This window comes from Uranotaenia lowii, chromosome 2 (assembly GCF_029784155.1).
Source record: "Uranotaenia lowii strain MFRU-FL chromosome 2, ASM2978415v1, whole genome shotgun sequence".
Lineage (NCBI taxonomy): Eukaryota > Metazoa > Arthropoda > Insecta > Diptera > Culicidae > Uranotaenia > Uranotaenia lowii.
In genome coordinates this window covers 400663784-400680988 of record NC_073692.1, presented here as the reverse complement: position 1 = coordinate 400680988, position 17205 = coordinate 400663784, and the positions used below count along the sequence as shown (strand labels likewise).

The 17205-nt window shown below is 35.7% G+C and overlaps 1 protein-coding gene across 3 annotated transcripts in view; it reads left to right on the top strand.

The window, feature by feature from the left end:
• LOC129746579 (uncharacterized) overlaps positions 1-17205 on the top strand; it is a 228304-nt gene that overhangs the window by 197850 nt on the left and 13249 nt on the right. The window contains exon 2 of one of the 3 annotated variants that reach the window (XM_055740299.1): positions 5989-6108. The exons of the other annotated variants lie outside the window; for them this stretch is intronic. Coding sequence (XP_055596274.1) covers positions 5989-6108 — 120 coding nt within the window. The remainder of the gene's footprint in view (positions 1-5988; positions 6109-17205) is intronic. 3 annotated transcript variants of the gene reach the window in all.

The following is a 17205-nucleotide window of genomic DNA, read 5'->3' as shown; positions in this document are numbered from 1 at the left end:
AGGGCAGTGTCATCAGCAGAAAGTCTTGGAGATCCATGCAGCGGTAGGTTACTTATATCATTGATGAACAAAAGGAAAAGGATGGGCCCTATGTTACTGCCTTGTGGAACTCCAACTTCAAGTTTTTATAGGGAAGTTGTTTCATCATCTATACGGACAAATTGTTGTCTTCCTGAAAGGTAACTGCGAATCTAGTTGTTTGTGATACCGCTTATGCCACAACACTCAAGTTTTTTTTAAAGTAATTCATGATCCAAAGTATCGAATGCTTTTTTTAAGATCCAGAAAAAGGCCACCGACATTTTTTTTTCTTATCAATGTTGTCGATAATAGAATCCAGAAGTTCACATATAGCAATTAGCGTACTTGAACCGGATCTGAACCCATACTGATGGTTATAGAGAATATTATTGTTGTTCAAAAAAAGGTTGATTCTTCCGATCAATAGTTTCTCGAACACTTTAATTAAAACGCTCAAATTAGAAACGGGACGGTAGTTGGTAACATTTGTTGAATCACCAGATTTAAAGATTGGAGTTACTTTTGCAGTTTTCAAACAATCAGGATAAGTTCCTGTTTCCAAAATGTTGTTGAAACATTCAGCGAGAATTGGCCCGAAGAGCTCACTATGTTTTTTCAATAAACTCGTAGAAATCTTATCCGGCCCACAACTTTTTTTATTTTTTTACGACTGGATAGTAAGTGAAATTTCATTTGACGATATCGGGCGTAAGAACAACGAATTAGGAGTTCGATTCATGTTTGTTAATAGATTGTAGGTTGGGTCGACAGTTATCTTCTCAGCCAATGATTTACGAATGTCTGTGGAAAAATCATTAAAGGACTGGCAAACTTGATGCTTGTTTTCTATTAGGGCATCATTAATTTTAAGAGCTATCGCACTGTTATTTTTCGTTCTTCCTAAAATTGAGTTAATAATATTCCATAAGTTTGAGTGAGGAGTATTATTTAGAAGTTTCTCATACACAGCAAAAATTATTTCCTGTAAAATTACGCAAATGTCCTGTAACAAAAAGGAGCATGATAACGTGACATATAATTTTAAGTGTACAACTTTTTTACAGGACATTTGCTGTAATAATAAAGGAATCTCCGTTAACTTTCAAGGAAAACAATTTAAAATTACAGGTTTTGTTAATTACAGGTGATTTATTTTAAACGTTGCAATTTTCAGTGACACGTAATAGTCAAAATTTTTGTCTGTGTAGTACGATCGTTTACAATTTCGCTTTTTCAATTCATATACATTCTTTCACGCGCTAAACCGAATAAGTTTACAATTTTCACTGGTTTTGAATGTTTTTGTCCTCAGTGGAGAGTGCTTTTTTTGAGCGTGTAGAAAAAATGGAAAAAATATGAGTACCGGTAACGACACCTTGTGGCTCTTAGCTGAGAAGAAAAAAATGACGTTGAATCATTTGAAATCACTATTGGTTCTTACACACGATTGGAGCTCCAGCCCGAACTCTGGTTCTCTGTGTTTAAACTGTGCATTTAAGGGGTAAATCGATTTTAAATAATTACTTTTTTTTTCAATTAATTTGCTGATTTCTTTAATTTTTCTTCATATGTCTGTATAAATTTGTTATTTTTATTATATTTGGGTATGCATCCGATTTGTTAATTCCTTCTTAATTTTTTTATTTACTTCTGTGATTGTTTTCAAATCCTCCTGTTTCTTCGAGCATCTCTATTTCCCTTTTTCATTGCATTATCATTTTTGTTTCTTGTAATTTCTACTAATTTGTTAATGATTTTGTCTAAATATTCGCAGATTTTGACCAATATGTTTTTCTTTTAATAGGTTTTATGCTGATATTTTCATATTTTTAACACGTGCTCATAGTTAATCTTTCACTTGGTTGGTTTATGAATGATTCTTGTAATATTCCAATAAACTTCAATTGATTGATTCGTTTAGATTTTTTTTTTATTTTCTTCTATTTTTACATCGAATTCTTTGATTTAATTATTTTTCCCTTGTTTTATTTTTTATCCTTTTATTTTATTTAAGCTTATTTTCTCTTATTTTCACTAATTTTCTTAGATATTCTTTCATTTTCTCTATTTTTTCCCATGACTTTTTTTTTCAAATTTTTTCAGCATTTTTGGTATTTTTATCAATGTTCCAACTTTTTTTTATAGTATTTTTTTAGTTGTACGGTTTTGTGCCGTTTTCAAATTGACTACACATATTTTTTCATTTTTTTATATTTTTTTATATATTTTTTTTGTATTTTGTGCGACTTATTCTTATTTCTTAAAATATTGATTACATCTGATTTATGTACAGACCCCGGTAGGTTTTGGCAACATTCAATTTTGGCAACATTAAAAAACCGATTTTTTGGTCACTTTTTTATTTTCATTTCAAACAAATCAAAATAATGTAAAACGTAATATTAGCTTTTTTTTATTTGGCCTAACTATATTAGTTTTAAACATTAAAACCATGATTTTTTCCATGTTTAACTACTTGAAACTAATATAATTAAGCTAAATCAAAAAAAAATTGCTAATATCATGTTTTACATCAGTTTTGATTAATTTGAGATAAAATTAAAAATAATAAAAAAGTGACATAATAAACCGTTCGATTTTGGCAACATTCGATTTAGGCAACATAAAATTTACGGGCGTGTTGCCAAAAACGAACGGGGTCTGTATAATGTCTTTAATGCTTTTAGATCTTCTAAGTTTTTCACGCTTTTTCTTTCTTTTTTCACCTTTATTTTGTATTAATTTCTTACCGATTTTCTGTGGATATTTCGATTATCTACGATTTTATTTTTCATATCAACTGCTGTTCTTTTTTGTCTGTAGCTTGTCTGTGTTTTATGATTTTCCAGGTTTTTTTTAGATTGATTCTTTACAATATTCCTCGATTTTTAAACAATTTTACCTGACTTTCATGATTTTTTCAGACAATCAATTTTTTTTCTGATTTCCTCTGATTATCTCTTTTTATAATTATTCTTATACATGTTATCTCGATTGACCATCATCCGTCCCAGAAATTTTTACCCGTTACGATACAGTCTCGGGTGTGTCAATTTGACACTCCTGACTAAAACCAGTATATCTCTCCTTTTTCGCAACCGATTTTTACAAAAAATTTAGTTTTGGAAACCCCATGATAAAGCTTAATTATGTTTTTCAGACATTTTTCACCAACGACATTTCATTTTTCCGTTATTCGGAGTCTAAGAAAAACAATCCAAAAAACATGCAAAACATGGAAAAAAGACTGTAGATAAGCTACTGAATGCTCAAAAAAATTCAAATAGTTAACAAAAAAGCTGTAGTTAAAAGCTACACGTTGCACATACTGTTGTGATATTACAAAGAAGAAATACTATTTTGTATCGGAAAACTGATAACAATTATCTTTATTCTCGTCAAGTCATAAAATCAAGTAAGGTTACAGTAGTGATGGATATGTCGGATTATCCATCCGTTATAGTGGCAACACTTCTTTTATGATTTCCTAACTGTTCATCTGGCATCTATTCCAGTGAACACTACAAATTCACTCTTCGTCGATTCTTACAAACAATAGCGAATTGATGTTCTCTCTCACTTGCGCATCTCTGCTATTGTTTACAATTGCCACGCGGTTCGTCAGTATACGTTAATCGCCGCGGAGTAAACATCGTCGGGCCGTCGCGAGTGAGTTTCAACACATACGGATATATGTAAATGTAAAAAAGTGATGTAAAACCCGTACTTTTCAATCAAAGAACCGTAAAAATTGTTAAAGTCACAACCGATAAATTTTGAAAAAAGATTAAAAAATTTACGTAATTTGACACCTTTTTGCATTTTAAGATTGCTAAATTTCGAAACACAGGACTCTTGACGAATTTTGAAAGGTGGAAGGTTTTCAAACTTTTTGTCAATTTGCAATTTCTCTAATTTACTTGTACTAAAATAGAATTTGCATTGGATTTTGAGTATATGAACTCAAGATTTTTGCAATAAATTTATATTCAACAGAAAGCCAATTTAAAACTGCTTCTAGTGACGTAATGACATAAGCGCTGCGATACTTTTCAAAAGTGGATTAGGGTTAAGCTTTCTTTCTCTTTTTTTTTGTAAATTTTAAATTGAAACGGCTCATACCTTTAGACTTTAAGGAGCCAAACTCGTTTTGTTTGATTACAATTGTGTGCTTATATCTAGTTCACTTTTTTCAAAGAAAAGATAGAAGATAGATAGGGAAATGTGAAAATAAAAAGAATTATAGACGAAGATCAATAGCTTTAAGGAAAAGATTTATTTCGAACATGTAGTCCAAGTCTATCACAGCCAGCACATCTCCCACTGGAACATAGGGTGGTTTTTCTCGGGCCCTTGTTTTTTTCTAATTTTATCAAATTTTCTAATTTTTTTTTCACACCTAAGTTATTTTATGTTATGGTTTTACTTAACACATTGCGGATCCGAGACGAGATATCTCTTTTTTTTTTTTGCTTAACGCGATTGCACTTCACAGAGATGCACAACTCAAATGTGATATATTTTATAAAAAAAAAACCTTAATCTACATAATTGTGTACAACTCTTTTGATAACTCAAAGATACTAAATATGTAGAATTTGATCCAGACAATTTTCAAAAAGAGAAAGGTGTTTTTAAGCACAGATTCATAAATATGTGTTCACTTAATTTTTACAATTGTTTTTATATTGGCTTTTCGAATTTCGAAATCCTTTTAAATTTTTTAAGCGATCTTTTTTAAATGTTTTTAAGTTTTTTATTTTTTTTTTATAATTTTTAAGCTGAAATCAATTTCCTCCAATTGAATTTGATTGTAATTCTCTAAATTTTTGTTTTTTATTTTGAATTTCATTGTTTTGTGTTCTTCTGCGTTAACTTCGTTTGTGAAATTCATGTGATTTTCTACAACTCTGTCACATTTTTCAAAATTGTTTACAATTGAATATTCTAGGAATTCCTCTGATTATTTTAGATTTTCTTTAGCCTTCCAAAATGCTGCTCTTTCTTTGCTTTTTATTTATTTCGTTTATCGTTGCACATTTATTTTATCTGATTACTAAGCATATTTATTCATTTTTGGAATGAATTTCTTAGATATATTCTATTTAGTCAAATTTACTTCGTTTTATCCGTGTCGAAGATTTTTTTTCTGATTTGTCGTATGCGAGGGGAGTATTTCGGACATAATTGAAGTTAAAGAAAATAAAATTTGTTTTCAAAGTTAGTACCAGGCTGTTTCGAAGAACGGGTAATTCGACTCTACAAATTCCCACAAATTGGGCTTTCCGTTCAAGATCAGGTGGCCCCCGTAGATTGAGCTTTCGGAACAAATAGAAGAAGATTCGGAAGTCAAGACGCCATCATCGTCGTCGGTCTGCCAGGCCTTAAATAGGTCGTAAAAATGCCAAATAAAAGCTAATCAATCATGTTCGTATTTGATAGCTACAGCTTGCTTCAGCGATCTAATGCTGTGCCGGTGGATCACATAGAGAACATAGGAAGTTTTTTTCTGCGATATGCCACGGATTTGTTGCTTTATTGTCGGTTCTGTTTTTTATGGGCTGGATTGTTTTCATTCAAGTTCTGGGAGAAGAGGAGTGTTTGGATCTTTAAGAATGATATATTTTTGGTTTTAATTAAGAGTTTTTCTTTCTATCTTTGTAAAATGAAAATAACTTTCAGCACGCGTTTCTATTTTCACTTATCTAACTGCTAACTTAATTAACGGATTCTACAATGGCACACGTTTACATATTTTCCGAGCACTCATAAAACGCACATCACCGCAAAACAACAAAAAAAAACTCACAAATCGTACCCACTCAGTAGAAATCTAACCAGACTCGTATAAAAAATTGGACCCTAATGCTCCAACTCCATACAAACAATCGAACATGCTGAGTACGATACACGATCACACCAAATCACCCACCCCACCTTCTTGTTTGTCATCACTTTTCGTTCTAGATCGCGTTGCACTAGTTACGGCCGCACCCCCGAGCTACTCGCCCCGCATGTATCACTACTTTCCAGCACATCTGACGCACCCGTTCTGCTACTACCCTCCACAGCAGGCGCGGTACCCAGGTACGTATTTTTTTGGCTTAATATTTTGTTAAGGGTTGAAGCTTTTTCGTTTAGAGTGTACTCATTTGTGTTCCGCTAGTTGAAACTGTTAGGAACAGACACTAGCCACTCGTTTCAGTGCATTGCAACGAGCAACGATTTGCACAAACTTGTAAATTATGCATTAAACAACAAATGTATTGTCCCTGATTTTTTGTTACATGTGTTTAAACTAATTTTTGCACTTGTGCTTTTTACGGCCAGAAGACAGCTTTTTTGCAGCTTAATTGCAATATTATTGCTTCGAATAATAAAAAAAACCATGTTATCTTATTAATAGGCCCAGATGGCTGCAGTAAGTGAGCAAAAACAAAAATCTGACGCAAACTTCCCCTCGTTAGAGATTTCGTTCAATTCATTTTTTTTACTGTTTGGTCCGGATCTTTGCATCCAAAAACTGCAATCATCGTGCAGTGTAGATGCACAAAAAGCAGCTCATTAAACTTTAAAACGCGCCCTCGTCGATATCGCGTGTTGATACAAATCCTCTACACAGCTTCGATTGTGAAATCATTTGGGCACTGCCCTTTAATTCCGATCGATCGATCGATCGATCCGAATCTAAGTACTAGCGAGAGATGCACAAGCCAAAGGAAGATGCGCATGCACATGTTTAAAGATGGCTTGGTTTTGAAAGCTAGTCGATAGCGAAATTTCACTTTTCTCCATCCTAAATGATGTTTTTAGTCCGGCGCCATTTAGCCGAACATTGTCGTAAATCGAGAGGAGAAATTGATAACCAGGGAGTCGGGCTAAGCAAAAAAAAATATTTATAAATAGGTATATAGTTAGTTTTCAGTTGCGCTGTGATTCTCAGAATGGAGTTTAACTGATAAAATGTACCTTCTAATTTTGATCCGATATTTACAAACCTCAAAGAGCGATTAAACAACAGAAAACAAAATTCATATAGATTAGGACATATGTATTATGAACTCGTTTTTTCGCTTGACGCGAGTGCGCTTAACTGAGAAGAATACCTTAAATATGACACATTTTGAACTTTTTTCTACACAATTAGCTTAGCTTAGCTTGATTGACTACTCACATCCACCTTTAATCATTGAACCCGAAATGCTTTGTTCATAGTTTTAAGTAATAAATTAAAATTCATGAATTCCGTTCGACTTTTTAAGATTTTGAACTTTTTTCTACACAATTGTGTATAAAGTAGATCTTAAACACTTTTGATAACTCAACGATTCAAAATTTATAGAATTTGATTCAGTCGTTTTTTAAGATAGACAATGCAGAATCGTAATTCGCGATCCTTAACAGTTCACAATCGTTGTTCATCTACTTATATTTTTTTTACCCCACCTAAAACGTGCTCTTGAGACATGTTCAGAATTTTCCTTCTATTTTTCCCGGGTACATTAATATGTGATTCACACCGAACCAGGAAGCCAATAAAATGGTCTTAACAAAAAATTTACACTTTTTTTTATTACCTGCAGTAAATTTCTGTCTCACCATTTATTTTCGTTTCGTGCATTCCTCAACCTGGTACAAGGTGACAGTTTATGTGATTTATTGTGTGTTTCGAATGAAGTCGGGCAGTGAAGAATTATAAAGGTTGCAAATGCATTCGACAAAATAAATATAAAAAATTAGGAAACCAAACTGAAATCTTAAACAATCTGAAAAATTTGAAAATATGAAGACATTTGTCTTTTTTGATAATTTATTTTCACTTTTGTCATTTTTGTATTTTTTTTTCATTTTTGTAATTTTTTTTAAATTTTTTTCATTAATGAAATTTTTGTCATTTTTGTCATTTTTGTCATTTTTGTCTTATTTGTCATTTTTGTCATTTTTGTCATTTTTTTCATTTTTTTTCATTTTTGTAATTTTTGTCATTTTTGTCATTTTTGTCATTTTTGTCATTTTTGTCATTTTTGTCATTTTTGTCATTTTTGTAATTTTTGTCATTTTTGTCATTTTTGTCATTTTTGTCATTTTTGTCATTTTTGTCATTTTTGTCATTTTTGTCATTTTTGTCATTTTTGTCATTTTTGTCATTTTTGTCATTTTTGTCATTTTTGTCATTTTTGTCATTTTTGTCATTTTTGTCATTTTTGTCATTTTTGTCATTTTTGTCATTTTTGTCATTTTTGTCATTTTTGTCATTTTTGTCATTTTTGTCATTTTTGTCATTTTTGTCATTTTTGTCATTTTTGTCATTTTTGTCATTTTTGTCATTTTTGTCATTTTTGTCATTTTTGTCATTTTTGTCATTTTTGTCATTTTTGTCATTTTTGTCATTTTTGTCATTTTTGTCATTTTTGTCATTTTTGTCATTTTTGTCATTTTGTCATTTTTGTCATTTTTGTCATTTTTGTCATTTTTGTCATTTTTGTCATTTATGTCATTTATGTCATTTTTGTCATTTTTGTCATTTTTGTCATTTTTGTCATTTTTGTCATTTTTATCATTTTTGTCATTTTTGTCATTTTTGTCATTTTTGTCATTTTTGTTATTTTTGTCATTTTTGTCATTTTTGTCATTTTTGTCATTTTTGTCATTTTTGTCATTTTTGTCATTTTTGTCATTTTTGTCGTTTTTGTCATTTTTGTCATTTTTGTCATTTTTGTCATTTTTGTCATTTTTGTCATTTTTGTCATTTTTGTCATTTTTGTCATTTTTGTCATTTTTGTCATTTTTGTCATTTTTGTCATTTTTGTCATTTTTGTCATTTTTGTCATTTTTGTCATTTTTGTCATTTTTGTCATTTTTGTCATTTTTGTAATTTTTGTCATTTTTGTCATTTTTGTCATTTTTGTCATTTTTGTAATTTTTGTCATTTTTGTCATTTTTGTCATTTTTGTCATTTTTGTCATTTTTGTCATTTTTGTCATTTTTGTCATTTTTGTCATTTTTGTCATTTTTGTCATTTTTGTCATTTTTGTCATTTTTGTCATTTTTGTCATTTTTGTCATTTTTGTCATTTTTGTCATTTTTGTCATTTTTGTCATTTTTGTCATTTTTGTCATTTTTGTCATTTTTGTCATTTTTGTCATTTTTGTCATTTTTGTCATTTTTGTCATTTTTGTCATTTTTGTCATTTTTGTCATTTTTGTCATTTTTGTCATTTTTGTCATTTTTGTCATTTTTGTCATTTTTGTCATTTTTGTCATTTTTGTCATTTTTGTCATTTTTGTCATTTTTGTCATTTTTGTCATTTTTGTCATTATTGTCATTTTTGTCATTTATGTCATTTTTGTCATTTTTGTCATTTTTGTCATTTTTGTCATTTTTGTCATTTTTGTCATTTTAGACAATTTTGACAATTTTGACAATTTTGACAATTTTGACAATTTTGACAATTTTGACAATTTTGACAATTTTAACAATTTTGACAATATTGATAATTTTGACAGTTTTGACTTTTTGACTATTTTGACAATTTTGACAATTTTGACAATTTTGACAATTTAGACAATTTTGACAATTTTGACAATTTTGACAATTTTGACAATTTTGACAATTTTGACAATTTTGACAATTTTGACAATTTTAACAATTTTGACAATTTTGACAATTTTGACAATTTTGACAATTTTGACAATTTTGACAATTTTGACAATTTTGACAATTTTGACAATTTTGACAATTTTGACAATTTTGACAATTTTGACAATTTTGACAATTTTGACAATTTTGACAATTTTGACAATTTTGACAATTTTGACAATTTTGACAATTTTGACAATTTTGACAATTTTGACAATTTTGACAATTTTGACAATTTTGACAATTTTGACAATTTTGACAATTTTGACAATTTTGACAATTTTGACAATTTTGACAATTTTGACAATTTTGACAATTTTGACAATTTTGACAATTTTGACAATTTTGACAATTTTGACAATTTTGACAATTTTGACATAACATAACATTTATAATTTATCAATTTCAACGTTAATCAAATTCTTTATTTTATTTACTCGTGTATCTTTATTTAAATCTTTTTCTTCGGTAGATTAGCTTATTGTGATAAGTTTAAGATTAAGAGGTGCCATAAATTGCCGTGCGGTCAGTTTAAATTGACTTCTCACTTAAGCCGCCAACGATCTCAAGAAAGGTTTGGATTACTTTCCTAAACCAACTGCTGCAAATGGTTCAATTATGTCACTCTTTCATTTTGCAAATGGTTTTACGAAGCCGGTAGTTGTTCAGCTGCGAGTAAATCACCAATTGCTTCCAATATTAAAGTGTGCGCTCTAGTCGAATGGAAAAAAATACATGACTGAGCGACACGAAACAGAAAGCAGCCAGGAGAAGAAAAATTCAGTTTAGCCTACACTGAGCATAATTGAACAGCTCAACACGAGACGACAGCCTCTGTTTATTGTAGTTTAGTACCTATTTTTCGCCGAAACGATCGGCCAGCTCAGTCAGCGCTTTTATGAAAGGAATTGTGTTACTGTGTACTTTTTTTTTGTCAAATTTCGTAATCGCTTATTAAGCCGCACAGCCGCCGATATGACGTTATTTGTTGGGCCCAGAAAGAAAAAAACGGCGTTGTAAAACTTTCTGGAACCGATTCATATGGCAGCTGTCAGGCCAAAATGAGGTTGGTCAACATAAATTTGTATGCCAATTTATCTGGGACCTGGCACCTTCACACATTTTTGTTGGCGACATGGCTTTTTATACCAACGAAGATTTGAGGATTTGAGAGGCCTAACTGATTGTCATGATTTTTATCCAATCGTTTTACCATTGACCATCTTATGTAGAACAATTAACATCAATAAATGATTGCTAACTCATTTAACTAAAATGTCAATAATAGATTTTTGCAACCTCTTTTATGGGTGCAGGTAGTTTACTTCGGGCTCTAAGGAAAGGATGCGCGTAAAGCCGGTTGTGATATGACATGAGCGGCGAAACCACGCGAATGAAATCGCGACTCAAGTTAAAATGCTTAAACCATGCCTTCGTCGGAACCTTAGGGATAATCGTATGGAGCCAACGTCCCAGTGTGCCATTCTCCCAGCTAGACTGTCAAAATGCAATCGCCAAATTGCGAGATATTGAGAAATACTTATTTCAAGTTATTAAAAATATTAAGCACAAATCCTTAAGCAGTGAAGAGAGGAGTTTGTATTTTCTGTTAGTGCATCGTAAAGTTCCACACAGAGAAACTATGCACTCCATCGGACGAGCTGATTCAATCATCTGCGATCAATGCAACAGTGGGTCAATTGAAACGTTAGTGCATAAATTTGCTACCTGCCCAGGTGTAAGGAGTGTTTGGCAACATGCTTTGGATTTTCTCCGAGCAAAAGCTGGTGTCTCAACTCTAAGGGGCAGAAACACAGTGCACGCGAGCGAGCGAGCGAGCGATTTTTGAATGAACCTGAAATGAATTTCGCGCGAACATTTTTCAGGATCGTTCACAGTGCACGCGACGAACGGGATGCGATTTACACTGAGAAAAATCTTTATGGATAGGAAAGAAAATAATATTTATGTAAATCAATTTATAGGGAATTGAAAGAATAATTTTTAAGAGGTTATTTTTGTTTAAATCATTATGAAATAATTTGTATGTGACATTCAATTAAAATTTTTAACAGCGTCATAAAATAATTCAATTATTTTTATTGCCGAATCCACAAACCGGAGTTTTCATCGCTATCAGCGCCGGCGACTTTCACTGACGTCAAATCATGTTGACCCGACAAATCCACGTCACGTGACTCGCAGAATAAGCACCCAAGATTTTATTTCAAAAGCACTTTAATGTAAGATAAATTTGTTCTAGAGTCATATTTATTATTTAATTCTTGCTCATATTACAGATTGAACAAGTAAAATTTACCTTTTTCTGGATATAAATGTTCTGTGATCAGCAGTTGGGTGTTTGCTTTGGTTACAGACGTTGGGATGCTATAAATTTTTCTATAGGAGTTTTCATTGTGAGTCCAAGCAACTGATTTTGATCTGGCAGCTGCGTTTCTTTTCCAGTCGACATATTTTGAATTGCATAATCATGATTATAGTAATTTAAGATGAAAAGAAATGATAAATAACCATTTTTGCAGCTAGTACTTTAAATATTTTTCAGCTAATCTACTCTTGTTTTAAAACAATATCCATATATCAATTTCTCTAGGAGAAATTATTTTATTTGTTCTTAAAGAAAAGGAGTATTTGTTTTTCGAAGAAAATTATTTTTTATAAACCATCTTATTTATTTTGGCATCAAAACTTCACGTTCTTAAATTATTCAAGCAATTAGAAATGGAAATGAAAAAAATTTGGATCGTGCGAGACCTGATGACCACGCAATTTGTCACCGGAATCTCTAAAGGTTTCAAATAATTAAAGAAAAAAAACGCGCGCCGGTATATGGAATATGCATCTTATGCAGCTTGGCGAAAAATATTAATTCACAATGTTTAAATTTTCCCCCGAAGTAATGTGTTTTTTACAGCACAAAGAGCAAAAATTCACCGTGCCGCAAAATAATACGAATTTCTCTTCAGAATTTGCTGGTCACCATTTCGTCCATATACTGGACAAACAACAGGTATATGCTGGGAAAACTTTGTCATAATTGAAATTGACCTCTGCTTCAAATTTATTTAAAAAGTTAGTCGAGGAAAATCGATTTTTTATTATTTAAAAATAACGCGATATATTTTCAAATAAAACTGCCGAGAAATAATCTCAGTGCAGGTTCATATGAAGTTTGGGTGAACCAAAACAAAGTATTCACGCGACTGCTGCGACGGATAATTTTCCGAATGGTATTTCGCGCGATAGTACGAATCGCGTCGCTTGCACTGTGAACGGTCTCACTGTTTTCAACATGTTCAAATGAGGTGCGATTCTTCGCGCGAATCGCTCGCTCGCTCGCTCGCGTGCACTGTGTTTCTGCCCTATCTTTCGATCGGCTGGTGATTCCTGAACTACAAACGCTAAGAAGAAATCAACGAATGATTGCCATGAAATATTATATCCTACCTACCTACCTAAGGGTCCAGCGCCGATTGACCGGCGCATAGGGCTGAGATAAAAGATCTCCACTGCTGGCGATCCGGAGCCAGCGTCTTCACTTGCTGCCAGCCGAGGTTCTCGTCAACTGTGCGGATTTCAGCGGCTAGACTTCGCCGCCACGAGCTTTTGGGCCTGCCTCTTCTTCGATGCCCATCTGGATTCCAGTCAAGCGCCTCTCTGCAAATCTCGTTTTCATCTCTTCGCAGCGTGTGCCCAATCCATCTCCACTTACGTTCCCGAATCTCGATTTCTAGCGCCTTTTGATGACACCGGCGATGAAGTTCAACGTTTGAGATCCAGTTGCCAGGCCACCAAGCGCGGATGATGTTCCGCAGGCAGCGATTCACAAAAACTTGCAGTTTTCGCGTCGTCACCGCATATGTGCACCAAGTTTCACACCCGTACAGCAATACGGATTTGACGTTTGAGTTGAAGATTCGGATCTTAGTTCGTAGAGAGATCTGGCGTGACCGCCAGATGTTTCGGAGACTCGCAAACGCAAATCGGGCTTTTCTGATCCGGGTCTCGATGTCCTTCTTGGTCCCACCATCAGGCGTAATCTGGCTACCAAGATACTGGAAGCACTCCACTGTCTCAACCTGTTGTCCAGCTACCACGAAATTGGAACGATTTTCTGTATTGATTTCCATCGACTTGGTCTTTCCGACATTGATTTTGAGACCTGCTGCCTTGGAGCTTTCGGTGAGGTCGTCGAGTTTGCTCTGCATGTCTTGTTGTGTTTGGGCGAGCAAAACAATATCGTCTGCCAGGTCAAGGTCGTTCAGTTGCTCCATGGTTGAAGGATTCCACGGCAATCCTCGGTTTGGTCTACAGTCAATCGATCCAGTCAAGATCTCATCCATTACGATGAGAAAAAGCAGCGGTGACAAAATACATCCTTGTCTCACTCCAGCAGTTACCGGGATTGGTTCGGACAAGACACCGTCGTGCAAGACCTTGCACGAAAATGCCTCGTACTGTGCTTCGATGAGATGGACTAGTTTCTCTGGGACCCCTCGTCGTCTAAGAGCAGCCCAGATGTTTTCGTGGTTCAGTCGGTCAAATGCTTTTTCGAAATCAACGAACACCAGCAGAAGAGAGTCCTGGAATTCGTTGATTTGTTCCAGTATTATTCGTAGCGTTGTGATGTGGTCCACACATGATCGTCCGGATCGGAATCCAGCTTGTTGCCGTCGGAGTGTAGCGTCGATTTTCTCCTGGATCCTGTTCAGGATCACTTTGCAGAGTACTTTGAGGGTTGTACAGATCAAAGTTATGCCACGCCAGTTACCGCACTCTGTTAGGTCTCCTTTCTTTGGGACCTTTACGAGGATACCCTGCATCCAGTCGGCCGGGAATGTTGCAGTATCCCAAATGTCAGCGAATAGACGGTGCAACATTTGTGCTGACAAGGCAGGGTCGGCTTTGAGCATTTCAGCAGGAATGCAATCGATTCCAGGCGCTTTGTTGGATTTCATGTCCTTGATTGCCGCTTCTATTTCAGCCAGCGAGGGCGCTTCCGAGTTGACGCCATTAATGCGACTTACTGTGGGCGCCTCGAGCTGCGGGTTCTGTTGGCCATTGCTATTTGTAAATCGAAAAAGTTGATCAAAATGCTCAGTCCAACGCTTGAGCTGATCTGTTCGATCTGTCAGCAGCTGACCTGCTCGGTTTTTCAGCGGCATTCTTGCATTAGTCCTTGCACCACTAAGGCGGCGAGAAATATCATATAATAATCGGATATCTCCAATGGCGGCGGCTCTTTCTCCCTCTTCGGCTAGGGAGTTTGTCCAGGCTCTCTTGTCTCGTCTACAAGCTCGTTTAACTGCCTTTTCCAGCTCCGCATATCGTAAGCGGGCGGCTGCTTTGGCTGACCCGGTACATGCCTGCTCAATTCCGACTTTCGCCTTCCTCCGATCATCGATCATCCTCCAGGTTTCATCCGACATCCATTCACTTCGTCTTCCACAAACTTTACCGAGAGTACCATGGCTCGTCGTGATAAAGGCATTCTTGATTCCACACCACTGTTCTTCGACTGTTCCGTCTGTCGGCAATTCCGAGGCTCGGGATTCTAGCTGTTCAACGTATGCCCTTTTCACCTCTGGATTCTCCAACCGGCGGACGTCGTATCGACACCCGACTTTCTCCTCGCGCCGTTGGACACGCGCAACTCTCAGTCGTATCTCGCCAAGGACGAGGTGATGGTCAGATGCAATGTCTGCGCTTCGTTTGTTGCGGACATCAAGAAGGCTCCTTCTCCATTTTCGGCTGATGCAGATGTGGTCAATTTGATTTTCTGTTCGGCCATCTCGGGATACCCAAGTGACCTTATGTGCTGGTCGATGGGGGAAGAGCGATCCACCGATAACCATGTTGTTGTTGCCACAAAATTCTACAAACAGCTCTCCGTTTTCGCTCATCTGTCCTAGGCCATGGCGCCCCATGATGCGCTCAAAGTCCTGATTATCGGAGCCAATCTTTGCGTTGAAGTCGCCTAAGTGGATTTGAATGTCACCCTTCGGAATTCTCTCAACCACGCTGTTCAATTGACTGTAAAACTGCTCTTTCTCCTGCAAATCGGCAACGTCAGTTGGCGCATAACACTGGACCATTGTAAGGTTTCTAACCCGTGTTCTGAATCTGGCTACGATTATTCTTTCGTTTATCGGTTCCCATCTTATGAGGGCCGCATGGGCCTGCGGGCTTAACAGGAAACCAACTCCTCGTTCCCGAGTAGCATGTTCTCCTCGTATGCCAGAGTAAAGCAGTACTTGCCCGGACTGTGTCTTGTGTTCTCCAGTGTTAGGCCAACGGACTTCGCTCAGTCCCAATATCTCTAGCTTGAGGCGGCTAGCTTCTCTAGCAAGTTGAGCCAGCTTTCCTGGCTGGGCAAGGGTCAAAACATTCCAAGTTCCAATTCTAGTCCGTGTTTTCATGCTAAAAGTCGTTGCCAAAGTATAGATATTATATCCAATACATCAAATTTATTCTTTCTACACAGCCACCAAATTTTTCACTTCAACTACTAGATTCATATTTTTCATGTGTAATTTAAAACGAATAGTGGCAATTTCTGTAAACTTAATTTAAGATAATCAGTCAATAATAAAAGATTTTATAAAAAAAAGTTATGATTCTCTCAAAGATTCCACCTTGATACGCGCCCACCTTTGCCAATGAGTGCGCCTTCTCATTGCCTGTATAAGACAATGAGACGGGATTCAAGCTAAGATGATCTATACGACCTATACGAATTTTCGATCAGAGGGCGCAATACTTCTGAAATTTTAGGAAAGAAATGGAAGAGTGTTCATCAGTTTCATCGATCGGATCGCCCTAACCGAGCTGAAACTATCCGAAAAGATGAAATAGTGGTCTATGGGTAGTGTGTGAATGTGTTCCAAGGTACAATAAATGGCGCCAGCTGAATAGAAACAAGTCGGCTGGGAAGGATGGCATCGCAGCTGAACTCATCAAAATGGGCCCGGACAAGTTGGCCGATTGCCTACACCGATTGATAGTCCGGATCTGGGACATTGAACAGCTACCGGAGGAGTGAAAGGAGGGGGTAATATGCCCCATCTACAAGAAGGGCGACAAATTGGACTGTGAGAACTACCGAGCGATCACTGTCCTCAATGCCGCCTACAAAGTGCTGTCCCGAATCCTACTTCGCCGCCTCACGCCACAAGCAAACAGATTCGTGGGAACTCATCAGGCCGGCTTCATGGAGGGACGGTCTACGACGGACCAGATATTCACATTACGGTAAATCCTCCAAAAATGCCGTGAACACCAAGTCCCTACGCATCATCTATTCATTAACTTCAAAGCCGCATACGACACGATCGACCGTAACGAGCTATGGAAAATCATGGACGAGAACGGCTTTTCCGGGAAGCTGATCAGACTGATCAAGGCGACGATGGATGGAATGCAGTGCTGTGTGCGGATCTCGGGTGAATTGTCGAGTTCATTCGAATCGCGCAGGGGGCTTCGACAAGGTGATGGTCTATCCTGCATGATGTTCAACGTGGCGCT